Raw genomic sequence first — 27,845 nt, 5'->3', positions numbered from 1 at the left:
TTTTTTTGAGAATTTGCAAGGGTCTTAGCCTTGTTTTAGTTTTTAAAGATGGTCCACCAAGAGAGATCGCCGATAGTGAGACTTGAATCTAGATCTTGCTCTAGCGAAGAACGATCATTTAACTCAATCAATCCTCATTGACTATCTTATGATGTTTTATAAAACATCTTATTCAAAGGATTTGGATTCCATCTGGATCCAAATTGTGAGGATTCTAAGGATCCTCACATCTTAGCTATTCATTTTAAAACTAAACACAAATAGTAATTGACAAAAACTGATCGCACGATGTACGATGAACGACTAAAATGTGAAAATCCTAGCAAAATGGGTCTGGAGAGGATCCTCTTCCTTATTCAAAACCAAACAACAACTAATAATCATGATTTAACCTATATAACACATGTAACATTTTTATCGGACAATTTAACGAGATCTTTTTGTTATCAATTTAACATGTGTCAAGCATCTATTGAAGAAATAATTTATTTTTCAAAACATGTGGCAGACATCAATAAGACGAATGACACCACGAAACTATTAGCACCGTGTAAAGGAGCAGGGTAAGTAAAAATGTAAAAGGGTAAAACTGTGCCCCGCAGATCGAACAGCTATATGAGCCTGTAAACTGGTTTTTGTAAATATGATATAAATATTCAACCATTTTGGATCTGATTCCTCTGTGCACTCTCTACGTTGCTGCCTCTTCTCAGCTCAAATTTTGACGCAGGACTAGAAAGAAAGGTCAGTTTCTCTCTCTCTCTTTCTCTGCTAGTCTCCAGATCTCAAAACTTGATCATTCTTTTCTGTTTGGTTACCGAGAAAATTGAGAGAATATATTCTCTTTGACGTATAACGATGCCGGATTTACATGGAATAGAGCTTCTGGTTTTTGTTTGATTTCAGTTTTGCTCTCGTCAACTGATTAGCGCTGAAACTTGTGCTTTGATTGATTAGTGCTTGCTTGTTTTCTCATTCCGAAGCTAAATTCGATAATTTGAGGATTTTTTTTTCTCCACTTCAAATCTTGTTGTTGTTGATCTGAAATGGTAGAATTTGATTTGAAATTGAAGAGAATTCTTGTTGTTGCTTATAGAAGTTGAAACCGAGGCTTGGACGTAAATGTAGACGCAGATCAGTAATGTACATTTGATAAATCCACCCGAGTCAATTCCGTTAAAGGCTAGAATTTCAGATCTGATTTGTTCTGTTTCGAGCAAATTCGGAAATTGATTCTCTCTTTTCACACATTTCAAAGTATAGATTTGGTTGATCAAATGTATTTGGTTACCGTTTTCTCGCAAGTTAAAATTGACTGTCTAATAATCCTGTCCATGAATGGCGGCAGCAAGATTCAGAATAAACGTGACAGAAGAGGGGTTTTTGTGAGTCTGTGCACGGCATGATTTTTAATTTTGATTGCACTTAACATGGAAACAGGTGTATATGAAGTAGAAAAGTGAGCTTGTTCGCTATAATAAACTTTTGTATGAGTCCTTCTGGTTCTCTATGAAGACAAATACATAGAGTGCCAGAGTTGTTGGGTAGTATGTATATCTATATGACATATTGATAAACTCGGTGATTGCATTTTCTGCACTTAAAGCATGGAGTTCAGTTGTTGAGCTAAATATTTTGTATTATTAGGAAGTAAGTCAAATTCAAACATTTTAGATGTGATTACGCAGTAAACCGTATAAGGCATTGTCCTTATGTACCTTGACAAACAGCCCAGCTATTATATATATATATATATATATATATATATATATTATATATATTTGGACTACTGAGATGTGTACGAATTTCTAGGTTTTCGGACTTCAGAAACCTAATTTCGTCTTTGATTTTAATAACTTCACGTTGGAGATCTTTTATTGTGACTTCTTTCTTAGTCTTATTGAACCTTTCTAAGGTTGTGCTAAGAAAGATTTTTGGAGTTGATTGAGGTTGGCTAGTGCCAGATTCATCAGAAGAAACTAATTTATTTAGCTTCTTAAGATAGAAAGATTTAAGCATATTGGACAAGGAGTCCCAGATGCAGTCAATACATTGCTTTTCACAATTATAGAACATTTCATAGGAACACCTAGTAATGTCACTTCCAGGATCCATGATCAACTCAGCAATCTGAGATGTCCAACTCTAAGCGACTTTAGATGGTACAAAGATGTGTTCATGTCTAGAGTCATGCTCAGAGAAGACAATAATCAACCTTTCTGGAAAGAAAAATTCATAAATGGATTAACAAACCTTTTTGCACACAAAATCAGAAGTGTCTTAGTTAATGAAGAAGGTATCATACCATATCATACCTTTACTTATGGAAATATAATTAATATTATCCAGAAGGAAGGCTTGAAAATGTGTATCGATATGAAGATTTCAAAACAAGTTAACAAAAACAAATCCATAGCCAAGTATGAGCTAGGAACATTATGTGAACAATACGGATTACCTCCTATTGCTTCCTCCAACAAAAAGAAAAAATCTCAAGTTTATCACAAGTACTCCAGTTCATCTGCCACCCAACAAGAGTTAATTAATGATTTAATTAACATCAAGTTAAAGTCAGTCGAAATGACCTCCCAAGTCACACACCTAATATACCAACCCCAAGATCAAGGAGAACAAACTTCTCCTACAGAATATGATTTTGACACAGGTCAGATTAATCATCAAGTTTTAGTTTTAAACAAACCTTTTAAACCAAATAGAAAAAAGCTCAATGCTGATATTGAAGCTGAAGAAAATATTCCAAGATGAAATGTTTTCAGAAATAAATATACTCATGAAGAAAAATTAGAAATTCATAAAAAATGGAAAAATTTTATGCAAATACATAGATTTGAAGCATTTTTCTTCGATTATGTTAAAAAGTATTACGAGTCTAAAAAGAAATTAGAAGTAATAACCAAAGAAAATTGGCTTAAGAAGACAAAACTATTGTCTCCTCTAGTCATCCTTCACAAGAAACAATTCTTATTTCAACTGCGTATACGCAAATCCCAACAACTCCTTTTAAACTTCTTAAGGAAGATGCAGGAGTTAAACCTGTTATTGAACAAAACAATTTTACCAATCAAAGTCTCCACACCATTGGTAAACAACTTGATAAAATTGAAACTAAAATTGACAAACTTTCTCAACCAAAGTCGTTAACCAGGGAAAAACCTCTAATTAATTTCCTAGAATCCTCTTCAAAGGCAAGCCTTAAAAACACTCTCCACAAGTCAAAAAATTGATCAAATGTTAACAGAACTAAAACAAGAAAAGACAGGTTATGTCTTAAAATATCCTTCTCAATCAGAAGTATCTTCATCCTCTTCTGAATCAGATGATTCGGATTCCATTCGAAAAGTTGAACAAGTTTTTCAAAATCTTGAATTAAAAAGGATTACCAATAAAAGAGTCAACCCAACGTCTCTTACCAAGAATTGGCATCCCAGGCCAACACCTCCGGATATCCAATTTGAGGAAAGAAATATTCAAAACCAATTCTCAGTCTCTTCTGATAAACTCTATGAATGGAATATAGATGGTTTGTCAGAACAAGAACTTCTCAACAAACTTCAACATATCTCTATGGTTGCTAATAGTTATATTACCAATCATAATCTCATCCAAACACAAGTTGTCGGCCTTTTGGTCATTGGATTTACAGAAATGCTTCATTCCTAGCGGGAAAAACATCTCACAAAAAGATGAAGAAGGAATACCAATTTTTGACAAGGATATTGGACAAGGAGTCCCTTCTAAATGAGGCTACTGACCATTTCTTTTTGTAAATATTTTTACTTGAAACCTTGGGGATGTTCCAATCTCTAAAGTCAACACTTTCATCAGTTTGAAAATCAAGTTTTTGTTCTTCATTAACAATATCTAGTATTGTGCCTAAACTGGATCTAGAGTTAGTACTAGCCATTGAATTAGATCTAAATAATCTACTCATGAAATTCACAAATCAAGCAAATAAAATACAAAAAACTTATTTGATTCACTTTCCTCTCGTATTCGCTAAATTCCTTAGGACTTATTGTTTGGACCATGCCTTACTGTTTGGCTGGGAATTCAAATAAATTTAGAGGACCGACAAATAAGATAGACTGTAAATTGAAAGATTAATTATGAACCTAACTTGCCAAGACTACATTCATTATAGGGATTAGGACAGCAGATATCAGACTAAAGGATATAGATGCAAAGAAAGAATTGAACAAATGACTGATCAGTATTTACCTTAAATTTGAGATACTCAATGAATTTACTGGGATAAAGACATAATTGTCAATTAAAATCAGTGGTAATGAAAATATTCTTCATAATGAATTTAAATTAATGATGCAGATATATATTTGAAAATAATTTTATTTCAAATTGGAAACCAAGTTACAATTTTGTCTACTGATGATTAATGGGAAAAACAGTGATGCTCGCAGGCATCCTTGATTGAAAATAAAATACAAGTGTTTGATAATTTTACTAGAAATGGGATGGAGCTGAATAATGGCTTATGTTCTTAAGAGAATTCGTAGAAGTCTCAGCTATGTTTGGACAAAGTTCGACCCTTTGTTCAGAAAATGAATTCTCCTTTTGTAGGGAAAGGAGTCTCGATTATTGCTGTAGGAATCTTGGATTGCATGTGCTATAGACTATTAAAGCTAGCGAATGATAATACTTTTTTACTGTGTATTCACGCTGTTGTCTTTCAAAATAATGGATGAATAGTAAAAGTAATTTTACTATTCATGAATAGTGACTTGTCTGGTGCTACTGCTGATTAATAGTGCTTTGTCTGAATGACTGCTGCTGCTGATTTGTGATAAAATCATATGGCTTCTACTGTGCGATTTACAAGGGTAAAAACCCCGAAATAATTTCAAATTATTACATTTTCAAAATACAAGATCCCCTAGATCATGACTTGGAATTACGAGATCGAAACAGGTGAAGTCTACCATTCCAGATGGGTCAAATGGTGGGATAAATTTGACTATTAAAAAATCAACTTGGTTTCATCAGAATTTCCCATTGTACCTGTCTCGATGGTATCTCCACCAACAACAAAGGCGTTGCCAGAAATTCCAGAACAAACACAATCTTTATCAGACATTAGTCCTTCATCTTCTTTCAAAAGAAAACCTAAATCATCTAGATCATCCAAATCAAGTTCGAAGAAAAAAAAAGAAATCCTCATAGCTCAAAGAATTGGCTGACAAGCTTATGGCAGAAGCAGCTTTGCTGCACAATGAAGAAGAAACAAGTTCCAACTCATCAGACCTTTTGTCTCAACCAATCAAGTGGGCAGATTCTCAAGACCCATTTGAAATTAGAATTTTGAAAATGTAATAATTTGAAATCATTCTGGGGTTTTTACACTTGTAAATCGCATAGTAGAAGCCATGTGATTTTATCACAAATCAGTAGCAGTAATCATTTAGACAAAGCACTATTCATCAGCAATAGCAGGAGACAAGTCATTATTCATGAATAGTAAAATTACTTTTACTATTCATTCATCATTTCGAAGGCAGCATCATGAATACACAGTAAAAAGTATCATCATTCGTCAGCTTTAACAGCCTGTAGCATATGCAATCCAGGATTCCCGCAGCAATAATCGATACTCCTTTCCCTACAAAAGGAGAATTCATTTTCAGATCAAAGGGTCGGACTTTGTCCAAAATATAGCTAAAACTTCTACGAATTCTCTTAAGAACAGAAGTCATTATTCAGCTCCATCTCATTCCCAATTAAATTATCAAACACTTGTACTTTATTTTCAATCAAGGATGCCTGCGAGCACTACAGTTTTTTCCATTAATCATCAGTAGACGAAATTATAAGTTGGTTTTCAATTTGAAATAAAATTATTTTCAAATATATATCTGCATCATTAATTTAAATTCATTATGAAGAATATTTTCATTACTACTGATTTTAATTGGCATTTATGTCTTAATCCCAGTCAATTCATTGAGTATCTCAAATTTAAGGTAAATACTGATCAGTTGTTTATTCAATTCTTTTTTTGCATCTATAGTCTTTGGTTTGATATCTGCTGTCCTAATCCCCAGAATGATTGTAGTCTTGAGTGTTGTCCTCATAATTTCTATCATCGTCAATAGACGGTAAGCTTCCACCCCCATTTGGTATCAGAGCCAAGTGGTTGGTAATTGCATTAGCATCTTTATAATCTACAAGTCAGGTTCATAATTAGTCGTTCGATTTACAGTCTATCTTATTTGTCGGTCCTCTAAATTTGTTTGAATTTCCAACCAAACAGTAAGGCGCTGTCCAAACAACAAGTCCCATGAGAGGGGAAGGAATTTAGCGAATGCGTGAGGAAGGTGAATCAAATAAGTTTTTTATATTTTGTTTGCTTGATTTGTGAATTTCATGTGTAGATTATTTAGATTTAATTTAATGGCCAGCACTAGCTCTAGATCTAGTTTAGGCACAATTTCTTTCAGATCTCCTGAACAAATTGTTTGTTTCCATTCAGGAGTATGGAACTCTGCACAAGCTAATTATAGTACTCAACACATTGTTAAACTTCCTTACATAAAGGAGTTTAATGAATCGAAAATCCTAACTAAAGCTAGACCTATCCAAATGAGTCAAGAAGTCTTAGAATTCTGCAAAACAAAAATACAAGAACTTCTTAATAAAAGAAGTATCCGTAAAAGTAAGTCACCATAGTCATGCCCTGCCTTTTATGTTCAAAAGAACGCAGAATTAGAAAAAGGTACTCCTAGACTAGTTATTAACTATAAACCTTTGAATGAAGTTTTGGAATGGATTCGGTATCCAATCCCCAACAAAAGAAATTTAATAAAGAGACTTTCTCAAGCAGTCATTTTTTTCAAAATTTGATATGAAATTAGGCTTGGCAAATTCAAATTCATGAAAATGATAAATACGAAACAGTTTTTGTAACTCATTTCGGACATTATGAATGGAATGTAATGCCTTTTGGCCTTAAGAATGCTCCAAATGAATTTCAAAATATCATGAATGAGATTTTTAATCAATATAGTCATTTTTCGATTATGTATATTGATGATGTTCTTATTTATTCAAAGTCCATAGACGAGCATTGAAAACATATGCATTTGTTTGCTAGGATAATTAAGTCCAATTGATTAGTTGTTTCTGCATATAAAATCAAATTGTTTCAGACCAACCTTAGATTTTTAGGATATAATATTCATATCTACCAACCAGCCTATTGATAGAGTCATCCAATTTGCTGATAAATTTCTAGATTAGATTATTGATAAAACTCAACTTCAAAAATTCCTTGGATTACTAAATTATGTATCTGAATTTTATCCTCATCTTCGTCAACAGTGTAAACCATTGTTTGATCGTCTTAAAGATAATCCTCCAGCATGGTCTACCATTCATACCTCTATTTTCAAACAGATCAAATCCCATCTCTTTGTCTTGTCTTGGCATTCTAACTCCCAACTCTTTTAAGATAGTTGAGACCGATGCATCTGATATTCGTTATGAAGGTATCCTTAAACAGTCAACTTCTTCCGGATCTCCATCTATGTTATCCAGATTGACTAGACTGTTTTGGATAGCTACTGGCTTGCTTTCATTAATCAAACACCAATTTGAAGGTAAACTGATATCTGACCACCTAATGGTTTTGGGAACTTTGATGTTTGCATTTTCTTGGTTGGTTTGGATTAAAAGTGTGTGGTCTCTAGGACTCTTGGTTAAGGCTTGGAAATTCATGTTTGTGCCAGTGACTTTATAATATACTCGATATATTAAGGCTAAAGGTTGTGTTCCTTCAAGGACTTGGTATCCCGAAGTTTTAATGTTTAGAGTGAGTGCTTTAAGGACTTGGTATCCATTATATAAACTTTACTCAATCATTCCAAGTATACTATCACTCTATATATATATATATGCATATGTGTATGTATATGTATTGGTTATCACATGCTTAAGTCATTCTATTGATGGTTTAAACTAATAGGAAACCATTGTTTTTCAGGAAGCAAATTAGAAATGGAGAAATCTTGTAGTCTGCTCGTTCACTTTGACAAGGGGACACCTGCAATTGCAAATGAAATCAAGGAATCTCTCGAGGGCAATGATGTGGATGCAAAGATAGATGCAATGAAAAAGGCAATCATGCTTTTGTTGAATGGTGAAACGTTACCTCAACTTTTTATTACAATCGTAAGATATGTTTTGCCTTCTGAGGACCACACTGTCCAGAAGTTGTTGCTCCTATATTTGGAGATAATCGACAAAACTGATCAAAAGGGTAGAGTCTTGCCTGAAATGATTTTAATATGCCAAAATTTGAGGAACAACCTACAGCACCCCAATGAGTATATTCGTGGTGTAACTTTGAGGTTTCTTTGCCGGTTGAATGAGCCTGAAATAATTGAGCCATTAATCCCTTCTGTTTTGCAAAATTTGGAGCATCGGCATCCTTATATTAGAAGAAATGCTATATTAGCTGTGATGTCCATATATAAGCTACCAAACGGGGAGCAACTCTTGGTTGATGCACCTGAAATGATTGAGAAGATTCTTTCTACAGAGCAGGATCAATCTGCTAAGCGGAATGCGTTTCTCATGCTCTTTACTTGTGCCCAGGAACGTGCAATTAATTACCTTTTGACCAATGTTGATAGGGTGTCTGAATGGGGTGAATTGTTGCAAATGATTGTGTTAGAGCTGATACGAAAAGTGTGTAGAACAAACCGTGGGGAGAAGGGGAGGTACATTAAGATCATTATATCTTTGCTGAATGCGCCTTCAACTGCAGTTGTATATGAGTGTGCTGGAACACTTGTTTCCTTGTCGTATGCTCCTACTGCTATTAGAGCTGCTGCCAATACCTACTGTCAGCTGCTTCTTTCTCAGAGTGACAACAATGTGAAGCTTATTGTTCTTGATCGGCTGACTGAGCTAAAGTCTTCTCATAGGGAAGTTGTGGCTGATATGTTCATGGATGTGCTTAGGGCACTTTCTAGTCCAAATCTTGATATCAGGAGGAAGACCCTAGACATTGTTCTCGACTTGGTTACGCACAAGAACATCAATGAGGTTGTTCTTACTTTGAAAAAGGAAGTTGTTAAGACTCAGAATGGAGAGCTAGAAAAGAATGGTGAATACAGGCAGATGCTTATTCAAGCCATTCATTCTTGTGCAATAAAGTTCCCAGAAGTTGCGAGCACAGTGGTACATCTGTTGATGGATTTCTTGGGAGACAGCAATGTTGCTTCTGCTGTTGATGTGGTGATTTTTGTCCGAGAGATAATAGAAACCAACCCTAAACTAAGGGTGTCTATAATAACAAGGCTATTGGACACTTTCTACCAAATCCGAGCATCACGGGTTTGTTCTTGTGCCCTTTGGATTATTGGAGAATATTGCATGTCACTTTCTGAAGTTGAGAGCGGAATTGCAACAATTAAACAGTGCCTAGGAGAATTGCCCTTTTTCTCGGTTTCAGAAGAAGAAAGTAATGATTCTTCAAAAAAGGTTCAGCAAGTAAACTCCATGACCGTGTCTTCTAAAAGACCAGCTATTCTTGCTGATGGAACTTATGCCACACAGAGTGCTGCATCTGAAACTGCTTTCTCTCCCCCTACCCTTGTTCAAGGATCCTTGGCATCTGGGAACTTGAGATCCCTGCTTCTCACTGGTGACTTTTTCCTCGGGGCAGTTGTCGCATGCACTCTGACCAAGCTTGTTCTGAGATTGGAAGAGGTCCAGCCATCCAAAGTTGAAGTGAATAAAGCATCTTCACAAGCACTGTTGATCGTTGTCTCTATGCTGCAATTAGGACAATCTCCGGTTCTTCCACATCCAATTGACAGTGATTCTTATGATAGGATTGTCCTCTGCATAAGATTGCTATGCAATACTGGTGATGAGATCAGAAAAATATGGTTGAAATCTTGCCGTCAAAGTTTTGTTGACATGCTTTCAGAAAAACAATTAAGGGAGACAGAGGAGATAAAAGCAAAGGCTCAGATTTCTCGTGCACAACCAGACGACCTTATTGACTTTTACCATTTAAAGAGCAGGAAGGTACAACTTATGCATTTGTTATCCGTTATATATGTCTAACCGTATCTGCAAATTCTGTGAAGTCTGACAATAATTTCTGGACCTGACATTCACTGTTGTCATTTCAATTTTTTATGTTGACCAATTTATATAACTTGTGATGTACTAGTACACTACACTGTATGGTTGCTTATCTGTTAGTTTTGGCATTTTTTAAGGGTTAATGTTAGTTTAGTACCCTGATGTTGCATGTTCATACCTGTGGTTTCAATTTGTAGACTTTATCACCCTTGCGTCGTGAAATTTTGACAGTATGGTTCCGTCATTAGGTGACTGTCAGGGGAATTGTAAATTGATAATGTGTCATATTTGTGAGACTTTGTCACCCTTGCCACGTAGATAAGATAAATTAATAGAAATTACAATTGTTTACAATGATTACAAAAGTACCATTGTTGACAGTGATTATAGAATACAATTGCTTATGTCGAAATGTATCATATGAGATGTGGTTTCCTCATTCTTTGCTTGCCGAGCTCATGCCTTTTGAGTGACATGCTGATTATCTTGCTATCTTTCACAAGGATATATCATGGTCTTAGTTCTATGTCTCGTATGAAATTTGCTTACACGCTTAAGTTTTCATTGGAGTTTACTCCCTAAGTCAGGTCTAGGTTAGTTTCAAACAAGCCTTTAGTCTTATTTCGAATCTTTTGGTTTTTATTGGTTTGTGATAGCTAAATTTGATATTTTGTTAAACTTAAACATATGTGCGTATTGGATTGGTATTATATTTAAATTAATTCTCCATTCTACATCTTTAATGAAGGGTATGAGCCAACTGGAACTGGAAGATGAGGTTCAAGATGATTTAAAACGTGCTACAGGACAGTTTGTCAAAGATGGGGATGATGCAAACAAGCTTAACCGAATCATCCAACTCACTGGATTTAGCGACCCAGTGTATGCTGAAGCATATGTGACTGTCCATCATTATGATATTGTCCTTGATGTCACAGTTATTAATCGAACCAAAGAGACCTTACAGAACTTGTGCTTAGAGTTGGCAACCATGGGTGATCTTAAGCTTGTTGAGCGGCCACAGAATTATACTCTGGCTCCTGAATCTAGTAAGCAAATAAAGGCTAATATCAAGGTGTCCTCAACTGAGACTGGAGTCATATTTGGAAACATTGTTTATGAGACCTCGAATGTGCATGAGCGTACAGTTGTCGTCCTCAATGATATTCATATCGACATAATGGACTACATCTCTCCTGCTGTTTGTAGTGATGGAGCTTTTAGGACCATGTGGGCAGAGTTTGAGTGGGAGAACAAGGTATGCAGCACTCCTTTCTGTCACCGTTCCTACACCAATAATAAAGTTGCTTGCATAAATTTTGCCATCACCACTAGTTTTGGGGGCATAGCAATATTTCTGTTACTGTTTTATCAAATCTTAAATTGTATTCACCGTTCTGGTTTGATGAATTTGTCTTGTCATACTTGCCTTTTTCTCCCCTTTTGAACTCAGTCAATCTCTTTGTATCTGTTTATCGGTCATGTATAGATTGGTGGATCTTTTATTCCCTCATCTACTATATCGTTTTAGTGCCTCAGTTTCTAGTGACTCACATATTCTTGGATATGTAACGACTAGGGAATATAAAAATGCTGTACTTAGTGGGCCAATAGGTGAATACATAACAAGTACATGAATCCTGCAGCATACACTGAATGTAGTACAGTGCCTATGATATTATATATGTACATGCTGATAAAAGATAAGGAAGAATCAAGTTTTCTGCAATTACTCTCTTTAAGTTCTGTGACACATGTTATAGCTAAATATGAAGTGATGTGGTGGTTGAAACTTTCTAGTTCATGGAAATTTTCATTACGCAGGGAAAAGTGTTCTTTCATTCGAAGTTAAGTTGACGTTGTTGCCTTTTTTCTCTCATTGTTACTCTTGTTTGTTTTTTATATATTAACCAGCCAAAGTAAACTTTAATTTAGTGATATCTTATTTAATGTATTGTGTATGGCTTGCGTGTTGATCTTAAATTTGTATTGGTCATGGACATATGCAGTGTGTTCATCTTGTCTTGAGATCTTGGATTTGCTTTGTATTTCAGATCACCGTATTCAGTTCAGTTTCTTGCTTCTACCTTTTCATAAAGGCTCCATTTCTTTTAATTCAAAATTAGTATCTAGTTGAGCAACTGTGAATGGTCTTAATTTTCCTTTTTTGTTTTTGCTTTAGAGTAAATGGAGTTAAATCTTGATGACATTGTGTTCCGTTTCAGGTTGCTGTCAACACTGTAATTCAACATGAGAAGGAATTTCTTGACCATATCATGAAATCAACTAACATGAAGTGCCTCACTGCACCGTAAGTCGTCCTTTCCACTGCTAGAATTCTTTTTACTACAATTAGGGTTCAGTGAGAAGAATGTCCACACCCTATCATGCCTAGTTTGGTGTTACTGCAAGCTGTTAACCATTAAAAAAAATTGTGAATTTGTGATTCCAGGCTAAACCGCTCATGCTAGGCTTATTGCTGAAGTTGATTTCCATGTTATTTAGTTGAAGTTATGTTGTAAATAGGAAAAGGATTTAAGGGCCTGTTTGGTACTCTATTTGAGTCCAAGTTTTATAACTCAAAAACTGTTTTTCAGTTTTTACCTCAAATACTTGTTTGGTACTTGGTAGTCCCATTTTTAAAAACTGGATTGAAGACTGACTCCAAAAGATAGTCCATTTCATAAAAACACAAATTTTTTTTATTTTTATTTTTAATTTTGATTTTTAAGATCTCATAATAGTTTTAAATTCCATACCAAACAAGTTTGAGTAATAAAAAAATTTACAAGTTGATTTTGAAAATTACCAAAGTTTTTTAATAGAATACCGAACAGGCCCTAAGTTTCTGAAATTTCCTGTAATGGTTGGAACATGTTCATTGTCGAATGCATTGTGCTGGGGCTGAATATTCAATGGAGTTAGTTGGGCTTGCTATATCAATCTTGTTAGACTGATGACTTTTCGCATTATTTGGTTTTAGATAGAGATGATGAGGACAGATATAATCGGCAATCTAAACTATGAATCGGCTTCTGTTCTTTATAGCAGATAAATAATCGTTGGATTTCATAAATCTAGATTTTTTTCATTTCCTTGGGCTATAAGATGTGTGATCAAGCTTGGGTCTGGTTGTGTTGGCTTGCATGAACCAATTCAGATCTCAATGCTGTTGAAGTATTTGTATTTGTATACATCGTTTTGTCTTTCTCACGAAGCATTTGTATTTGTCTCTGACATCCTGTCTGATTTCAGATCGGCACTGGATGGTGAGTGCGGATTCCTGGCTGCCAACTTGTACGCGAAGAGTGTGTTTGGAGAGGACGCCTTGGTGAATGTTAGCATTGAAAAGCAAACAGATGGAAAGCTTAGTGGCTATATCCGGATAAGGAGCAAGACCCAAGGAATTGCTCTCAGTTTGGGCGACAAGATTACTCTCAAGCAGAAGGGAGCCAGTTAAAAAGACGTTGCAGTTGAACATACACCGGTACAGTGGTACTCTTCTATCTGAATCTGTGACATCGAAAAATAAACAAATCCGACGGAACTTATTAATCATTTGCGGTTTCAATAATGCATTTGAATCATGCCTCTCCTCCTGAATGCAAGTTTTGTTCCTTTTCACTCTGTTGGTTGGTACGTCATAAGCTGCAACTTGTGCAGGTGATTCTGTTCAAGTTGAAGGGTTACTCGTCGCAAACATCTTAAATTTTCAACTTAGGGATTCATTTTAGGCATGTATTTGATTCGAGAGGCTGCTGGAACCGCAGCAGTACTCCGTTTTGCTTCCGTTGAGGTGAGTCATTTTTCTTTCGGATAGTCTTTCATAAAATTCAATTGTATGTATTATTTCAACATTACTGTTTGTTCAGAATGCTTAGAAACCAGTACATTATTTGTTCAGCCATTGAGAATTTTCGTATCGGTAGGGTTCTCGAGGATTTGATTAAATGAGTACAACTCAGTAAGTGACTGCAAAACAGTCAAGAGAAAAATGCCGAATGCATGCTGCTTGCACAATGAACTCGTTTTTCATGCTATTTATGAAACGCAACATTCCCTGATATGACAGCTGTGACTGTACTCAAATCCCTCGTGCAATCAATACAAGATAGATATCACCTGGTTATGCATTCCTTTAGGGCTCGTTTGGTGGACCGGACATGATTGGTTATTGTATTTCAGACTGGTTAGGGTAGGATTGGAAGGGATGGGTTAAGAACTTAAGATACTTGTCTAGTGTATAGTGTAAACAAAGTCAATTGGATAGGCTGGGATATGAAAAACATTTTAAAGAAAATTTGACAAGTATCTTAGATTCTTACACCAAACATTAAACAAGTATCTCATCTTAACCCGTCCTTTTCAATTTTAGCCTAACCAATTCGTAATACAATAACCAATCTTGTCCGGTCCACGAAACTAGCCCATAACTCACTTTCCTTTCTTTAGATATGAGGGAAAATTTATGCGTTCCTTTTAACTTTCTTTAACATTTTTATGCATTCCTGAGAGAATTCTTCCCAATCAATGAGAGATTTTTCAGTATGATTGGAACATGGGATGGTACATCATTTGTCATCATGCAAATGGTGGGATATGTGTGTTAAAAAATTAATAATTTAAAAAATAAAATTTCTCACTATGTATATAATAAAAACACGTGGTTTACCATTTGTGTTTCGGTCACAATAAAAAATTTCTCTCAATCAACCAGAAAATCGCAATAAATTGGGCCTCAATCATCTGATTTTTTAGGTTTAAGATCACTTTTTCTTTTTAAATATAGAAATTGAGATTTTGTATAAAACAGAGTACAGAAAGTTTGTGGGCCCAAAAGGGAACTGAAAAAAAAAAAACCTTTTATAAAGAAGCCTAACCATCTTGCTCGCAAATTACATTTTAATTATCGTTCTCCAAAGAGGCTCCTCCTCCACCCATAAAGTAAAACCTCCGTTGCTAAGTCCATATTTTGCTAATTCATGAGCTACAATGTTGCCTTCACGTCACTGCCACCATTAGTAAGAAAGATTGAACCTACTCTTCAAATCACTACTGTCCTTTAAAGTACTGTCATCCTAAAATACTGTCATTCCTATCAAAACGAACACCAACTGCATTAATGCACAACGCCTTTAACATCAAGTTCCAAAATAACTAATTAGTACACTCCAAAATCCAACGCAATATCAATCCCTCTTTAAATCACTAATTAGTACACTCTAAAAAAATCACAATAAATCGGACCTCAAACAATTGTTAATCTTTCTAATTACATTCCTTCAATCTCTAATTAGTTCCCTCTTCGAACCCCAATTTCATTCTTCTCCATTTACGAGTTTGTGCTAAGAAAAATGAAGGAAAATAAATAAATAAATAATTGCGGTCTAAAGGTTAAATCCCTTCTATTTCCAACTACCTAGCTGATTCATGGAATTCTAACCTTTTTAAGCCAAAAACATTTAGAGAGATAATTTACCGTCATGCCGATTCGGGGTGTTAACAAAATTCAACGAAATTTAGCTCCTTCAACCGCAATTATCATGCTTAAATCTGCTATTATATAGGCGAACTGTAGATTAAGAAAATTCGTTTATGCAATCGAATTCCATTTCGAGACTGCCATCAAAATCGAAAAGCATTATCTGAACAACGTAAACAACGATGGCAGTTACAAACCACAAAAAAGGAAGCCAAGATTGGTACAATTCAGAAATCCCGGAAGCTCATTCTGGGATCCACCTTCTTACCCGTAGCTCGCCCTCTTCCCCTATGTCCACCTCTCCTTCCTCTGCCCCTTCCTCTTGATCCGAAAAACGATTTGCCATATTTCATCTCCACTAGTGAATGGAGCAATTCATCACAAAGAATGCAACCGGTATACAAGGTCTCTCCGTTCTCCAAGGGTGTCGTCTTTTTATTGAAATCCACTTCTAAGATTGTGGAGTCACAATCTGGACACCGCTCTCGAGTAGTGGAAATTTGGTGAGCACCTTGGGGTAGCAAGACAAGGAAATTGCACATATTGCAGCAGAGCCGCCACTTGGGAGCACTCACGGGGTCTAGGACAAGTGTTCCACTACATTCCGGGCAAGCACAGACTCCTTGGGCTATCAAAGAATGCCGACAGGTGGGGTGTGGGCAGAGGAAGCATGGCATGCCGGCTCCCTTTCCCAGCTTGCCAGACGGGCCAGATTTTACAGCACCAAAGAGTGTGTCGATACCTTCAAATGGAGGACTATTGTAGCAGTATGGGCAGAGAGAGAATGACTTGCCATCTGGGCCGGGCATGGAGCAGATTAATAGCTCAAAGTTGTCCAGAGGACAAGTAATTTCCTTGTAGAGCTGCAAAAAAGCAATTGCTTGATTACACATGAGAAGTTTGACAATAAGCTTTTGGAACAAGATACTGGGTCATAAAAGGCATTCTGGATGATGAACGATAAAGTTCATAATTTTGAGCCATATATTTGAACTAATGTTGAAAACTAAAAGATGAAGCGAGGTCATGTTTGTACATTTTTCCAGCTTCAAGATGTGGGAATATATAGAGTGAGTCTTCCGATCCTGTATTATATATATTACACTGTAACTGGGGTATCCGGGTCATCAACCCAACAAATTCCAAAGGGCACATGTCGATTCTCCATCCTGAACAGCCAGGACAAACAATGGAGGTGCCTCACAGGAGTGTATGCATCAGCTGGTCAGACACAAGGCCTAGGCTTCTAGAGGATAAGATGCTATCTGTATCACCTTCGTATACATTTGCTTTTGTTAAAGTGAGAGTACTCAGCCCAAAAGTAAATATTTGGTGCAAGGGTTTAAATATTCAAATAAAATGTATATTATTTTGCTTCGTAATTTACTTCGTATAATTTTTTTCTTTCTATTTTTATGCAAAAATTGTATTTAGAGTCTCACTAGTTTACACTCATCTTTATAACTTCAATGTCTATTTTCAAAAACCTTAACATTTATGTAAATCTATTACTTCTATATCGTCAAAAAGGGAAAGGCATGCCAGTATAACCTGGAAACTGTATGTTATATTCCATAAAAAAATATTAGAATACAAAAATGGGTATTTACTGACCTCGATTTTAACTTGTTATGCATATCATATTAAAATTTTAGTTGACGCTTTTCAATCATAACTAAAAAGCATCAATTAACAGAGTATACCTTTATGCTACCCTTTTGAGGAAGATAATAAACCTCCTCGCATGTATTACAATACAACCGCGAAGGTTGGCTGGAAATATGCTTCATGTACCGTAGACATTTTCCACATTTACTGAGAACTCGTCCGGAGTCAGCAAGGGGAGAGAATTGTGCTTCAAATAATGCATCCATGTTTTCAATCTGCACCATGTAGCAGAAAATGGATCATACAAACTTAGAAGCTCGCGATGTAATCAAATAAACCATACAGCTTAATAAGGAGGCTGAATAGCAACATATTCAAGGTGGCCCAAAGTATTTGGAGTACAAGGTTTCATTACCGAACCCAAGTTGGCACAGTCAACATAAACAAGCACTTCACAAATAATTGGCCGTAAAAACATAGCCAAATCATCAAGCAAGCTGTAAAGTAGGCATATTTCAAATGATACGGTATTCTAACCTGCTTGACAAAATAACTGTATTTTTGCATGAATTGTTGCAGGACATGCTGCACAACACGAAAATGATCTGCTTGACCCTTAGCAACAAGAGTAATCTGTTGCTCAATGAAACTGCGAATATCTGGCAAACAGAGATCTGGATCGATGCACTGATAGCCTCTTATTAGAGTAATACCCAAGGCAGTCGGAACCAACTTCCTGCCAGCTTGTACCTGCCAATTGATTGTACAGCAGAACCACCTCATGGAAATGCAGTTTAAAATATATTTGTATCAACTCCCATACAACAAACAAAATCCCTATAGAAAAGAAAGAGAATAGAAACCTGCACATAATTGCGCTCGCATATGTTGTTAATATGAACAGATATTGAAGCATCCGTGCCAATTCCATTTTTCTCCATAAGGGAAATTAGCTCGCTCTCGCTAAGATAATCTGGAGGTGAAGTCAAACCCTGCACCGTAATTTACGGATTCAAAACTCCAAATTACATACCAAATCACACCATGCTACTAAATTATCCTATTTACACCTTTTCTCTTGCTTTCCCCTTAGTCCCAAACATCTCAAACAAGAGCATTTCCCTTTCCATCAAGGAGCAGCAAATGCTTGGAAGACCCGACCAAATGAAGAAACTATTCAAACAGAATCCAATAGAATGCAGATTCGGAGAAGATATTGGATCAATTGAGGAGACTTACAAAAAAAACTGAATAGAAGTGAGATTTGAAGGATATGCACGTCTACCTCATGAAGGTCCACTTTTGAAACTTCTAATTTCTCCCCTTTTGTAAACTGAGGAAGATTTTTCTCATTTATTGCCAACCATGGCATGATAGAAGTAAATCCTTTCACCAAAACACGTTGCCCGACACAATGGAAGGATTCTCCACCGATAGAAAAATCTACCTTTGTTCTGGAGTGGACATTTAAAAACCAAAATAATAAACACATTATATATTCAGCATATAATATCTGTCTCATAAACGTTGTTAGAAAAGTAATAAATATCAAACTAATAAGGTCAACTTTAAGCAACTTCAAACAAAGTATCACCTTTACTAGAAAAGCTTATAACATTGCTTACGTAAACTTCCTACCACAAACAGAAGTTTGAACCAGATATAGCAATACATGATGTCTAACTTCACTAAACAGGTAACCAGAATTTAACTTCAAAATGATTTCTCATCTCTGTTTGACGTCTTCTAATCAATGGTTTCACCCACCAGCTAGAAAATCCATTTAAAACCAGGCTAGGTAAGTATCGACCAGAAATAAGCCATCTCGCACTGCATCTAGGGTGAAAAACAGCTTCCCCCAATTCTTATATATCAATCTTATTCATTACTGGAATTCCATCTAGCCGACTAAAAAGGGTTACACTGGTCATAACATTAGTATGATTTTTTTTTCTCACTCAATAGTCAATACTACTATCACATAATAAAGAAAATGAGGTAAACACATACTCTAGGCATACAAGGTGGAAATCATTATGCTTCTTAAGTTGATACAGTGAAATTAATGGGCTCAGCCTTTTGAGTTACATACATTAACAAGATGCAACAGCAAACAGACATCCAATCAAGTGTAAATTAACTCCAATTATGTAGTTGGTCAGGTCATCTAACAGAAAACAGTGAACACTGAAACTTTTACCTTACATATTTGCAGTCAGGAGATACAGTCCCAATGAAGTGTTTACAAATGTACTCATATAGTCTCCAAGCATCATTTCCGAGCATGTCCTCAGTTGCAGACCTCAACGGAGTGACAGGAGGATGGTCACCTACATCTGTCCCTGATCGTGGCTTCTGATAACCATCAGCAAGCAGCCTCTGTACATAATCACCCCATGTTGGGTTATTTACTTGTGCACCAAGTGTGCCTCTAAAGTCAAAAGAAGATGGATAAGCTGTGCTCTCGGTACGCGGATAGCTAGAAAATCAGCATATGAAAATAGTCAGACAACTACGACAATCCTCGAACCAAAAGAAACTTGGCATTAGAAAAGACAAAATAAAATTTGGTGAAATAAGCACACTTCAAGACTAATGGTTGAAGCTAAGTGTAAGTGATGTGCATGAAGGGGTGTCAGGTTTAAAGTTTACCACTTCAACCAGCAACACCATGAGATGAAATTCTACAAAATAAAAACCTGGACGGCACACTACTTGGAACAAATATTTTTCATTGCAAACAGAACATTCCCTAATAAAATTATATTTGGAACTAGCTATTGAATAGCACTTGATACTAAGATCTTAGAACACCAATTCACATAGAAAGTCTAGAACCATAACAATGTTAGAATATCCCCTTAAATTCATTCACCTGAAAATTTGTCTATCAATAAATACTGTTCTATCGTTGAAATACTTTGCATAGCAAATAAAGTAGTATCAATTTTAACAAATTATGGGTGTGGTATTGAACATTTATGGGAGGACCTTTGAATAAATTGTTTCCCAGACCTCTTCTCATGTAAAGTTATGAGATGGAAGCAAAGCTCCAAAGCCTCCAATTCTATTTTTCTCAAAAATTCATATGGTGAAATTTACTTTTTACTTTGCTAGTTCATGTTTCTTCAATAGCTAACTTGTAATATTCACTGTCCTGGATGAAGAATTTTCTTGAAATTTATTATATCAGATGGAGAATTCCAACAATTACCTGATGAAACCTTGAGTATACAAGCGTTCAGCAATTTGCATAGCCATTTGTGGTCCAAAGCCTAGTGCACTTGAAGCAACCTGAATTAAAAAGTTAAAAAAGTAAAACTCGTCAATGTATTCAAATAGCCAAATGAAATTATGAAATTATCTCATTGCATATACAAAGAACTTGAACAAACTGATTAATCCTTTTTATGTTTTATTGTTTATAATAGAAACTAGAGAACTTTTAAGAATGACTTTTTTAACTTAATTTCAAATTTCTAATGGGGTCACTGAAATTGAACTTAGACAATGTTTTAAGAGATTGCTTCATTATAATATTTCAAGCTAATACTGTGCTCACAAATTACAACACTAGCAAACAAGCCAACCCAATGAACTAAGATATCCAGAACAATCACATTTCTCTTCTAGGTGAAAATGATTACAATATTTTCTTTTATTTTGAAAATTTGAAAGAAGAAATCAACTGACTTAGGAGTTGTAATAAGATTGGTTGTCTTTAAGAGCACTTTTAATTTTTCAGGTTTATATAAACTTTCAAACAACCAATACTGACATTGACTTACACAATCATTACTACCATTTTACCTTAATCCACCTCACATCACTGCCTATCGGCATGAATTTCTTAAAATATTTAGCTTCTAAAATAATTATTCGGGAAATTGGGATCTGGGTCCAATGACTATATTTTATCCCAAAATTATGAAGTAGCCAATTACGACCTCGTAGCTCTTTATTTCCAGCACAAAACAGGGCTGGGGAGAATCTAATTTGTACATTCTTTATTTAGCTGAGGTCAGATGAAAATTATGCTGAACTTTCTATGCAACTATCTAACACATGACGAAGATAAACTTTGTAATCTGCAGTCATCTACTTCTTCATATTTTCCCTTATTAGGCAGTCTTTTTTAAGTGTGTAAGCGACCAACATGCAATGTCCAATATTATATAAATTGATCACTAAACTTACAGTCATATGATATTAGTAAACAAAACGTATCATCAATCATCAATCTTTAGTCTTTTTTATTTCTTTGCACTTATCTGACCTTCAGAAGATTGACCGTATTAAGCCCAGACGGACGACTTTTGCTTTCCTGCTTTTCTGCTATTTCAGTCACTACTAGCATTCCATCTTCCATTACTAATTTTTGAAACATTACAGCGACCTGCAACATTAAAAGCCTAAAATATATTATCAATGAAAGCGACGTCAAGACAGGAGAAAGTTTATAGTAAAGAAGGCCTCACATCGAAGTCAAACAACTTGTTACGTTCCCATTCTAGCTGAAGTTCGTAGCCCTTCTGTATTATGTATGGACGTACGACCCAGAACTTTTCTGGTTTAAATGTATTTATCTGCAAATACCGCTGTACGCAAAATCCAAGGGTCGGAGTTTGGCAAGGGCCATAGCTGAAAAATGAACATTAAGCTTTGATTAGTCTATGAGATGAAAATGGAACATGGGAAAAACAATCACAAATAAAAGAAAAATGATAGAATAGAATTATAAAGAACCCCCATGCACTATTAGAACATCAAGATGAAAAAAAAAAATTCCTAAACTCTGCCCAACTTGGTGTCAATCCTTACATTTCCCCTTTTACCCACATCTACTTTGAACTTTTTGATTTCTTTCAAGGTACTTTCCTTTTTCAAACAAAAAAAAGCCATGGCTCTGTGCCAAGGATGAAGGAGAGGAATGGGGAAAGAGGATGGCAGAGAGGCAGAGAAAGAGGGGGTTGAAGGCAGCGGCGAGGGAGACTAATAGCAGTTGCTTTTAGGATTAAAGTGGGGAGGCAGAGGACTGGAGGTAGCTGGCTTTTAGGTTTTAAGTGTGTTCATTTTTGGTAAGTATACATGTTTGTTGTAGTTGCTATGATCAACGGTTACATTGTTGTTTCTCCATTCTAGTCAAGTTTGAGGGAAAACCAGGTGGCCTTCTGGTTTGTTGTGTTTGTATGGCTATTCTTTCTTTTCTGTAAAATTCCTATTATAAAGAAGAATATAAAAATATAAACAGATGTCCACATTACAAGTTTTCCAGTGCTCAATTATAGTGGCCCTTGTTTACAGCATAAAATTTCTAGGATATAAATGATCCCAATTATAACACAACCACATAGATCTCTACACAGGAAAAAGTTTGATGGCCTTAAGAAGGTAACTAACATAGAAGACCAACATACATATACGGATATGCTATTGCACAAACAAGAAGCTGAATTAGAGCAAACTATCTTAAGATCGGTCAAGGAAATGCAATATGTTCACAAGATACAAGTTCTATGGTTCAATCAGATAAATGCATAACAGACTGGAAGCCAAACAGTATATTAATAATAATTCGTTAACATAAATGAGAGAGAAAACCAACGAGATAACTCTGGCATCAAGATTTCCGTATTTCCCCTGGAAAAAGTGTGTTTGAAATCGTGTAAATGCAACTCCAACTTTCAAATCTATCTCTTGGCGAGCATCTACTGACAATGCCTCGTCTTCATTAGGTTCAACAAGGTTGTCCATGGCCTTCAAAATGTCTTTCTCAGTAACAGAGGAAAACCGAGCACGGTAGATCTTCCTTCTAGTCTCATTTGAATGGCCAATACAATCGATAACTGCAACAAAAAAATTTAGTGCCTTTTAGACATACCAACATTATATTTATTGTGTAGGTAAGGGGAACATAAGAAATGAGTTTCTAAACTTCACTTTCTAATTACATGTACAAGTATCTCAGAGTAGTTGAATATAATTAGTAACAGATTAGCTACAAGACTACAATTGTACAAATTAACAACCAGATTCCTGGTTACGAACAAAACACAAGTATAGGCTGAAACAAGGTTTGAGCAGGAAAATATATGTTTTGCTTGCTATGTGTTGTCAGTCAGTCTAGAATTTTTATGAACTTTTCCATTCTCTTGTTAATCAACGCCAATGGAAATTAGCCATCAATTTTCTAGTCTTCCCTATTTCATACCAATTACAAACTACATTCGAGATTCCCCTTCTCTCATTAAAAAAAAGTTTACCCTAACATATTCCTCCCTTTTCTTTTCCCAGATGTCATATCAATAATGAATTAATGATAAATTTGAATTCACTAAATACACACCATTTCATGAGAAAACAAACTTATTAACAAGTATTAGATAGAGAAGCAGAGAGAGGAGACTGATAGGGAGAGGGATTGAGAGAGATACCTTCAAAGCAAATGTTTTCCCCTTCACGATCACAGTCCAACCACAAAACCAAGTTACCATAACCTCGAGCTTCTTGGCTTAAATGCCTGCGAATGTGAGCCTTTACACCAAGGTCATCCCAACAAATGACATAAGAATCAGAGGAAAAAGTTTTACAAATCCACAAGAGGACGCAGGGTAAAAAAAGTTGTACCTTTGGATTTGCTTCTGTCTTGAGAACTGGAGCTTGAAAAAGATCCAGAGGATCAGTCAGTGTCCAATTTTGATATTTTTCTGGAAAATCTACACTACAGTTCGAAAGAAGAAAAGGCACCGAGTTAGAAACATAACAAATAAACTACTCAACTTGTGCACAAAGCGAGACAATTATGCCAGATAACATTGAGAGACGATTGCTAGATTTGCAATGTAATGAAATATGCTGGTTAAGACGAACAAAAGCAGAAACCCTATACAACAAAAGGAGAAATCCATCCAAAACCAAGTTAAAGCTACTTCAAAAGTACTTAATTGGGGTGCGTGTATATCATGACAACCATAGAACCTACTACCTGAACCTACCCATAACCTGCCAAGGAGTTCCATCCACTTAGGAATGGGCAAAGACCAATACGAAAACATCTAAGGACATAGCACATTTGAGCACATATCAAATAAGAAAAGGTTAATAAGTATATGAATAAGGATTTCTTTACAGAGAACGAGAGCAGAAGGAACAAGGTAAAAAAGTTAACTAATGGATTTGAATAAAGAAAAATCTAATCTAAACCCCATCCAATATTTGAATAATGACATTGCTTAAAACAAAGTTTAATAAATCATCGCATATTATAACCAGGGAGTATCCAAAGATGATTTTTCTTGTTAGAGATGAGAGAGAAAAGGACCTGAACACATGACCAATAACTGATGTCACTTTAAAATGCACATGCACTCCAAGAAACTTTCCTTCAAATTCATGGACTTCCGTACTACCCCTTCTTGTAGACATCTGTATTATGAAAATATGAGCTGAATGTCAATATAAATCATTTGCGAAAAACATGGAATTATGATTCTTACAAGCAGAACTTAGACTAAAGCATGAAAATGGAAAGAAAAAAAAATGTGTCAAAGTGATACAGGGTACATTAAGTTCAAGAAAAAAGCACATCCATAAACCAAAGAACTAATTTTCCTCCCATAATTTCAATGAGAACCTTATTGGCATACTCCACATTACAGAAATTATTCAGTTGTTTTCTCTTGATGCTAGTAAACTCCTGGTTAGGTTATATGTGTTCTCTCAAGTTTTCGAAGGCCCACTTTCTTTATATTCTGCAAGCATGCTGAAACCAGATGTAGTTGAGGCTCATGGGTCCTTAACTCAGTTTTATCTTTATGTTACGTAACGAAGCCTGCCTTTGTTATCTTCTTATAAGTTTCACTTTAACGTGTAAGTCATCCATTTAAGAATAAAAAGTTAGCCCAACAGTATAAATGCAGGTAAAGGAGTCAATATAAGGAGCAACCATCTCGCCCTCCCCCGACTGTTTATCTCTTAAGCTAAATTGCCATCCAAAACAAATAGAATAGACACTGACTTACCCTCTATTTCTGTAAACGGATCCGATAACCAACATCGAAGCTAAGCATCTAATAACCCTCCTTAGAAGTTAGAAGTTAAAGTTCTCTACTTCATGGAAGAATTAAGCACCTCTATGCCACTAAAACCAAATCGTCCTAATAATTCACCCTCCAATTTCATGCCCGAACAAAAGAACGGAAATCAATCACCATGTTCTTTAACTGAAAAATAAAAATTGGGGTAGCCCAGTTCTCATTTCTAGCTGAGTTCACTCCATCTAAATGCTCATCCAACAAAAAAAAAAATGAAATTCCAGCTTCTTTGCTGCCTCCTATATTTTATTAGCATTCAAAAAGTCCTTAACTTGGAGATTTAGAGCTTTGGAGCTAGGGTTTCAAAACGTGAGCTTTTGAGTGCATGAGAGAGAGAGAGAGCGAGAGAGGACATACCTGGCCATGGGAGAGAACGGAGGCTATAGAAAGAGCTATGCTCGGCTTCTCGGCGACCTGCAAAAATGTAAAAGCACAAACAGAAAGGAGAATCAAAGACAAAACTGCAGGCTCCGCACAGAATCATGATACATCTTGTATGTCTATATATTGAGAGAGATGTGTGTGTGTGTATATATGTATGTATATGTATACATGTATGTGTAGTTTTCGTTCGCACCATGAAAACTCTGTTGGAAGCCATAATTTTGATTGAAAAGTTTGAATCTTGAGCTTTACACAGCTTCAGTGTGACCCAATTTAAGGGGCGGTGGGTGGCTGGTTTTGTTTCAACTTTCAGCCTTGAGGGAGGAGCTGCTCACTCGACCCGACCGCCTGTTTTTCAAGCGCCAGTGAGGTCTCCGTCTCACTTATATCTCGGCCGTACGATTGAGTTGTTTTAGATCCAACGACTGAAACGTGTTCCCATGCCTCATATGTGGGTCATGGCTTTTTCGAGTGCGAATTTGCTCACATCCCATTCAATATGGTGACCGTTATCAGTACATCTTTTTTCTCGGAATCTGGGAATCCAATAATTATAATCGTTAATCGTTAATCGTTCATCATATATCATGTGATCAGTTTTTGTTATTATTTATATTTAATTTTAAATTTTGAAATGATTTTTAACCGCACGATATATAATGAACAGTCACGATCACAGGATACCTAGAATCCCAAAAAAAATGATCCGGCGAGAATCCTTTTCCATCAGTCCACCCTTCTCAAATCGCAATGTGCGCTCGTGATTTAATCATTTTTTATTATATTCTATTACTCATCTGATATTTTTTGGTCTCTTGAACTCGCGACATTATTTGGTAGTTTCTCTTTTGTCGGATTATTAGTTTCTTTATATAGGAAATTTTTAAGGGAAGGAATTACTACTTTTTTTAAGGAAAGGAATTACTAATTTTTTAAGGGAAGGAATTACTAATTTTTTATAAAAACAGAGATTAATTTTAGTGTACACACCACATCGAATTTTAACAATCTGAAACGTCTATTTTTCAAGTTGCATCTCGTAGATTATTCTTACAAAATATTAGCCAAATCACAGAAATATTTAAGACGTCTAACTTTGAGTTCAAAGAAATTAACGAATACTTTGTTACGTAAGAAACAATGAAATTTTATCTTGATAATTAAATAGGCAAATGGGTTTAGATTGAATTGAATTTTTGCATATATGATCTATGAATTGAGACTTTCAAAATAGACGGTTCAAATCGTTAAAGTTCGATGTGGAGTAAGCCCCACACCTAATCTCTATTTTTTGAAAAAAAAAATAAAGATCCATTTGCATAAATGGCCTATATATATTTATCTCTTGTTGCATTGCTCTTCATATAGAGAGTTATAGGTATTGGATGGTGATGTGCATCTCAGCAATATGAATTGTAGTATTGTGCCTTCTGTAATTGCTTTATCTATATATTTTTTTTTTTTAATAAAAATAAATAAAATTCTCTCGTCTGAATTATGATGCATGCCACCATCTTGATGGAAAATCACGAGAGTGAAATTAATTCATCTTTTGACAAACAAAAAATTAATTCGTCTTGAAATGTTGTAGCGACACTGAAGAACATAGTAATATTATACGTTTGGGTTTTGTTCAATGTATTTTTACAAGCTATATATGGGGAGGAAAAAAACCGGAAACCACTTCTACAGATGAAGGCCCTGCGATTGCTGCTGCAATTAGTCAAGTATTAACTGATTCTCACCATCGGCTTTGCTTGTGGAATATATTTCAAAATGCTGCAAACAACTTGAAGCATGTGTTTTCGGAGTTTCAGAAGGTTGTAGATTTAAGGTTGGAACTGGAAAGTGACGATGGAGTAACACGGAGATATATATATATATATATATATATATATATAGTTGAGAATTCAGGGGCTCGGACAGTGAGGTCACTTACATATAACCCTTCTACTCAGTTGGTAACTTGTACTTGCAGAAAATTTGAATTTCAAGGGGTTAGACTTGTCGAGTTTACCACCTAAATATTATTTGAAGAGAGGGAGCACTGATGCTCGACGACGAGATGTTGATTTTGATGCATATGGGGAAGCAAATTTGAGTAATCCAACCTCATCCTCCATGGTTCAATATAGCGAGTTATCTCA

General features: G+C 35.6%; 2 protein-coding genes across 5 annotated transcripts; one reads left to right on the top strand and one right to left on the bottom strand.

Annotated features, from left to right (window-relative positions):
- Positions 1 to 603: 603 nt before the first annotated feature.
- LOC137722623 (coatomer subunit beta-1) lies at positions 604 to 14,038 on the top strand. Of its 3 annotated transcripts, none has more exons than XM_068461669.1 (6): positions 604 to 744; positions 8,015 to 10,071; positions 10,880 to 11,389; positions 12,357 to 12,442; positions 13,387 to 13,618; positions 13,795 to 14,038. In XM_068461669.1, the coding sequence occupies exons 2-5, from the start codon at positions 8,029 to 8,031 to the stop codon at positions 13,589 to 13,591; spliced, it is 2,844 nt and encodes a 947-aa protein (XP_068317770.1). In that variant the 5' UTR covers positions 604 to 744; positions 8,015 to 8,028; the 3' UTR covers positions 13,592 to 13,618; positions 13,795 to 14,038. The 3 variants fall into 3 exon arrangements, with proteins under 3 accessions (XP_068317770.1, XP_068317769.1, XP_068317768.1); XM_068461668.1 differs by having other exon boundaries at positions 13,387 to 13,626; XM_068461667.1 differs by having other exon boundaries at positions 13,387 to 14,038.
- Positions 14,039 to 15,725: 1,687 nt separating this feature from the next.
- Positions 15,726 to 26,050, bottom strand: LOC137722599 (DNA topoisomerase 3-beta). 2 transcript variants are annotated; one of them, XM_068461641.1, is made up of 15 exons: positions 25,892 to 26,050; positions 25,672 to 25,728; positions 24,543 to 24,646; positions 23,849 to 23,942; positions 23,656 to 23,755; positions 22,827 to 23,067; positions 21,700 to 21,862; positions 21,498 to 21,617; positions 20,436 to 20,515; positions 19,422 to 19,700; positions 18,507 to 18,675; positions 18,085 to 18,213; positions 17,759 to 17,971; positions 17,317 to 17,496; positions 15,726 to 16,476 (listed from the first exon to the last, which is right to left on the bottom strand). In XM_068461641.1, the coding sequence occupies exons 1-15, from the start codon at positions 25,913 to 25,915 to the stop codon at positions 15,841 to 15,843; spliced, it is 2,589 nt and encodes an 862-aa protein (XP_068317742.1). In that variant the 5' UTR covers positions 25,916 to 26,050; the 3' UTR covers positions 15,726 to 15,840. The 2 variants fall into 2 exon arrangements, with proteins under 2 accessions (XP_068317742.1, XP_068317743.1); XM_068461642.1 differs by lacking the exons at positions 25,672 to 25,728; positions 25,892 to 26,050 and having other exon boundaries at positions 23,849 to 23,937; positions 24,543 to 24,640.
- Positions 26,051 to 27,845: the final 1,795 nt, after the last annotated feature.

Source organism: Pyrus communis, chromosome 17 (genome assembly GCF_963583255.1).
Source record: "Pyrus communis chromosome 17, drPyrComm1.1, whole genome shotgun sequence".
Taxonomy (NCBI): domain Eukaryota; kingdom Viridiplantae; phylum Streptophyta; class Magnoliopsida; order Rosales; family Rosaceae; genus Pyrus; species Pyrus communis.
Note: the sequence above shows the minus strand (reverse complement) of the source record. Positions and strands in the feature narration are given on the sequence as shown.

Coding starts and splice junctions, on each gene's coding strand:
- LOC137722599 (XM_068461641.1), bottom strand. CDS start 25,915: ATGGCTTCCAACAGAGTTTTCATG. Junction 23,943..24,542: donor GTTATTGGTCATGTGTTCAG/GTCCTTTTCTCT, acceptor TTCGAACTGTAG/TGTAGATTTTCCAGAAAAAT. Junction 23,068..23,655: donor GGAAAACATTTGCTTTGAAG/GTATCTCTCTCA, acceptor TTTTTGTTGCAG/TTATCGATTGTATTGGCCAT.
- LOC137722623 (XM_068461669.1), top strand. CDS start 8,029: ATGGAGAAATCTTGTAGTCTGCTCGTTCACTTTGACAAGGGGACACCT. Junction 10,072..10,879: donor ACCATTTAAAGAGCAGGAAG/GTACAACTTATG, acceptor TCTTTAATGAAG/GGTATGAGCCAACTGGAACT. Junction 12,443..13,386: donor ATGAAGTGCCTCACTGCACC/GTAAGTCGTCCT, acceptor GTCTGATTTCAG/ATCGGCACTGGATGGTGAGT.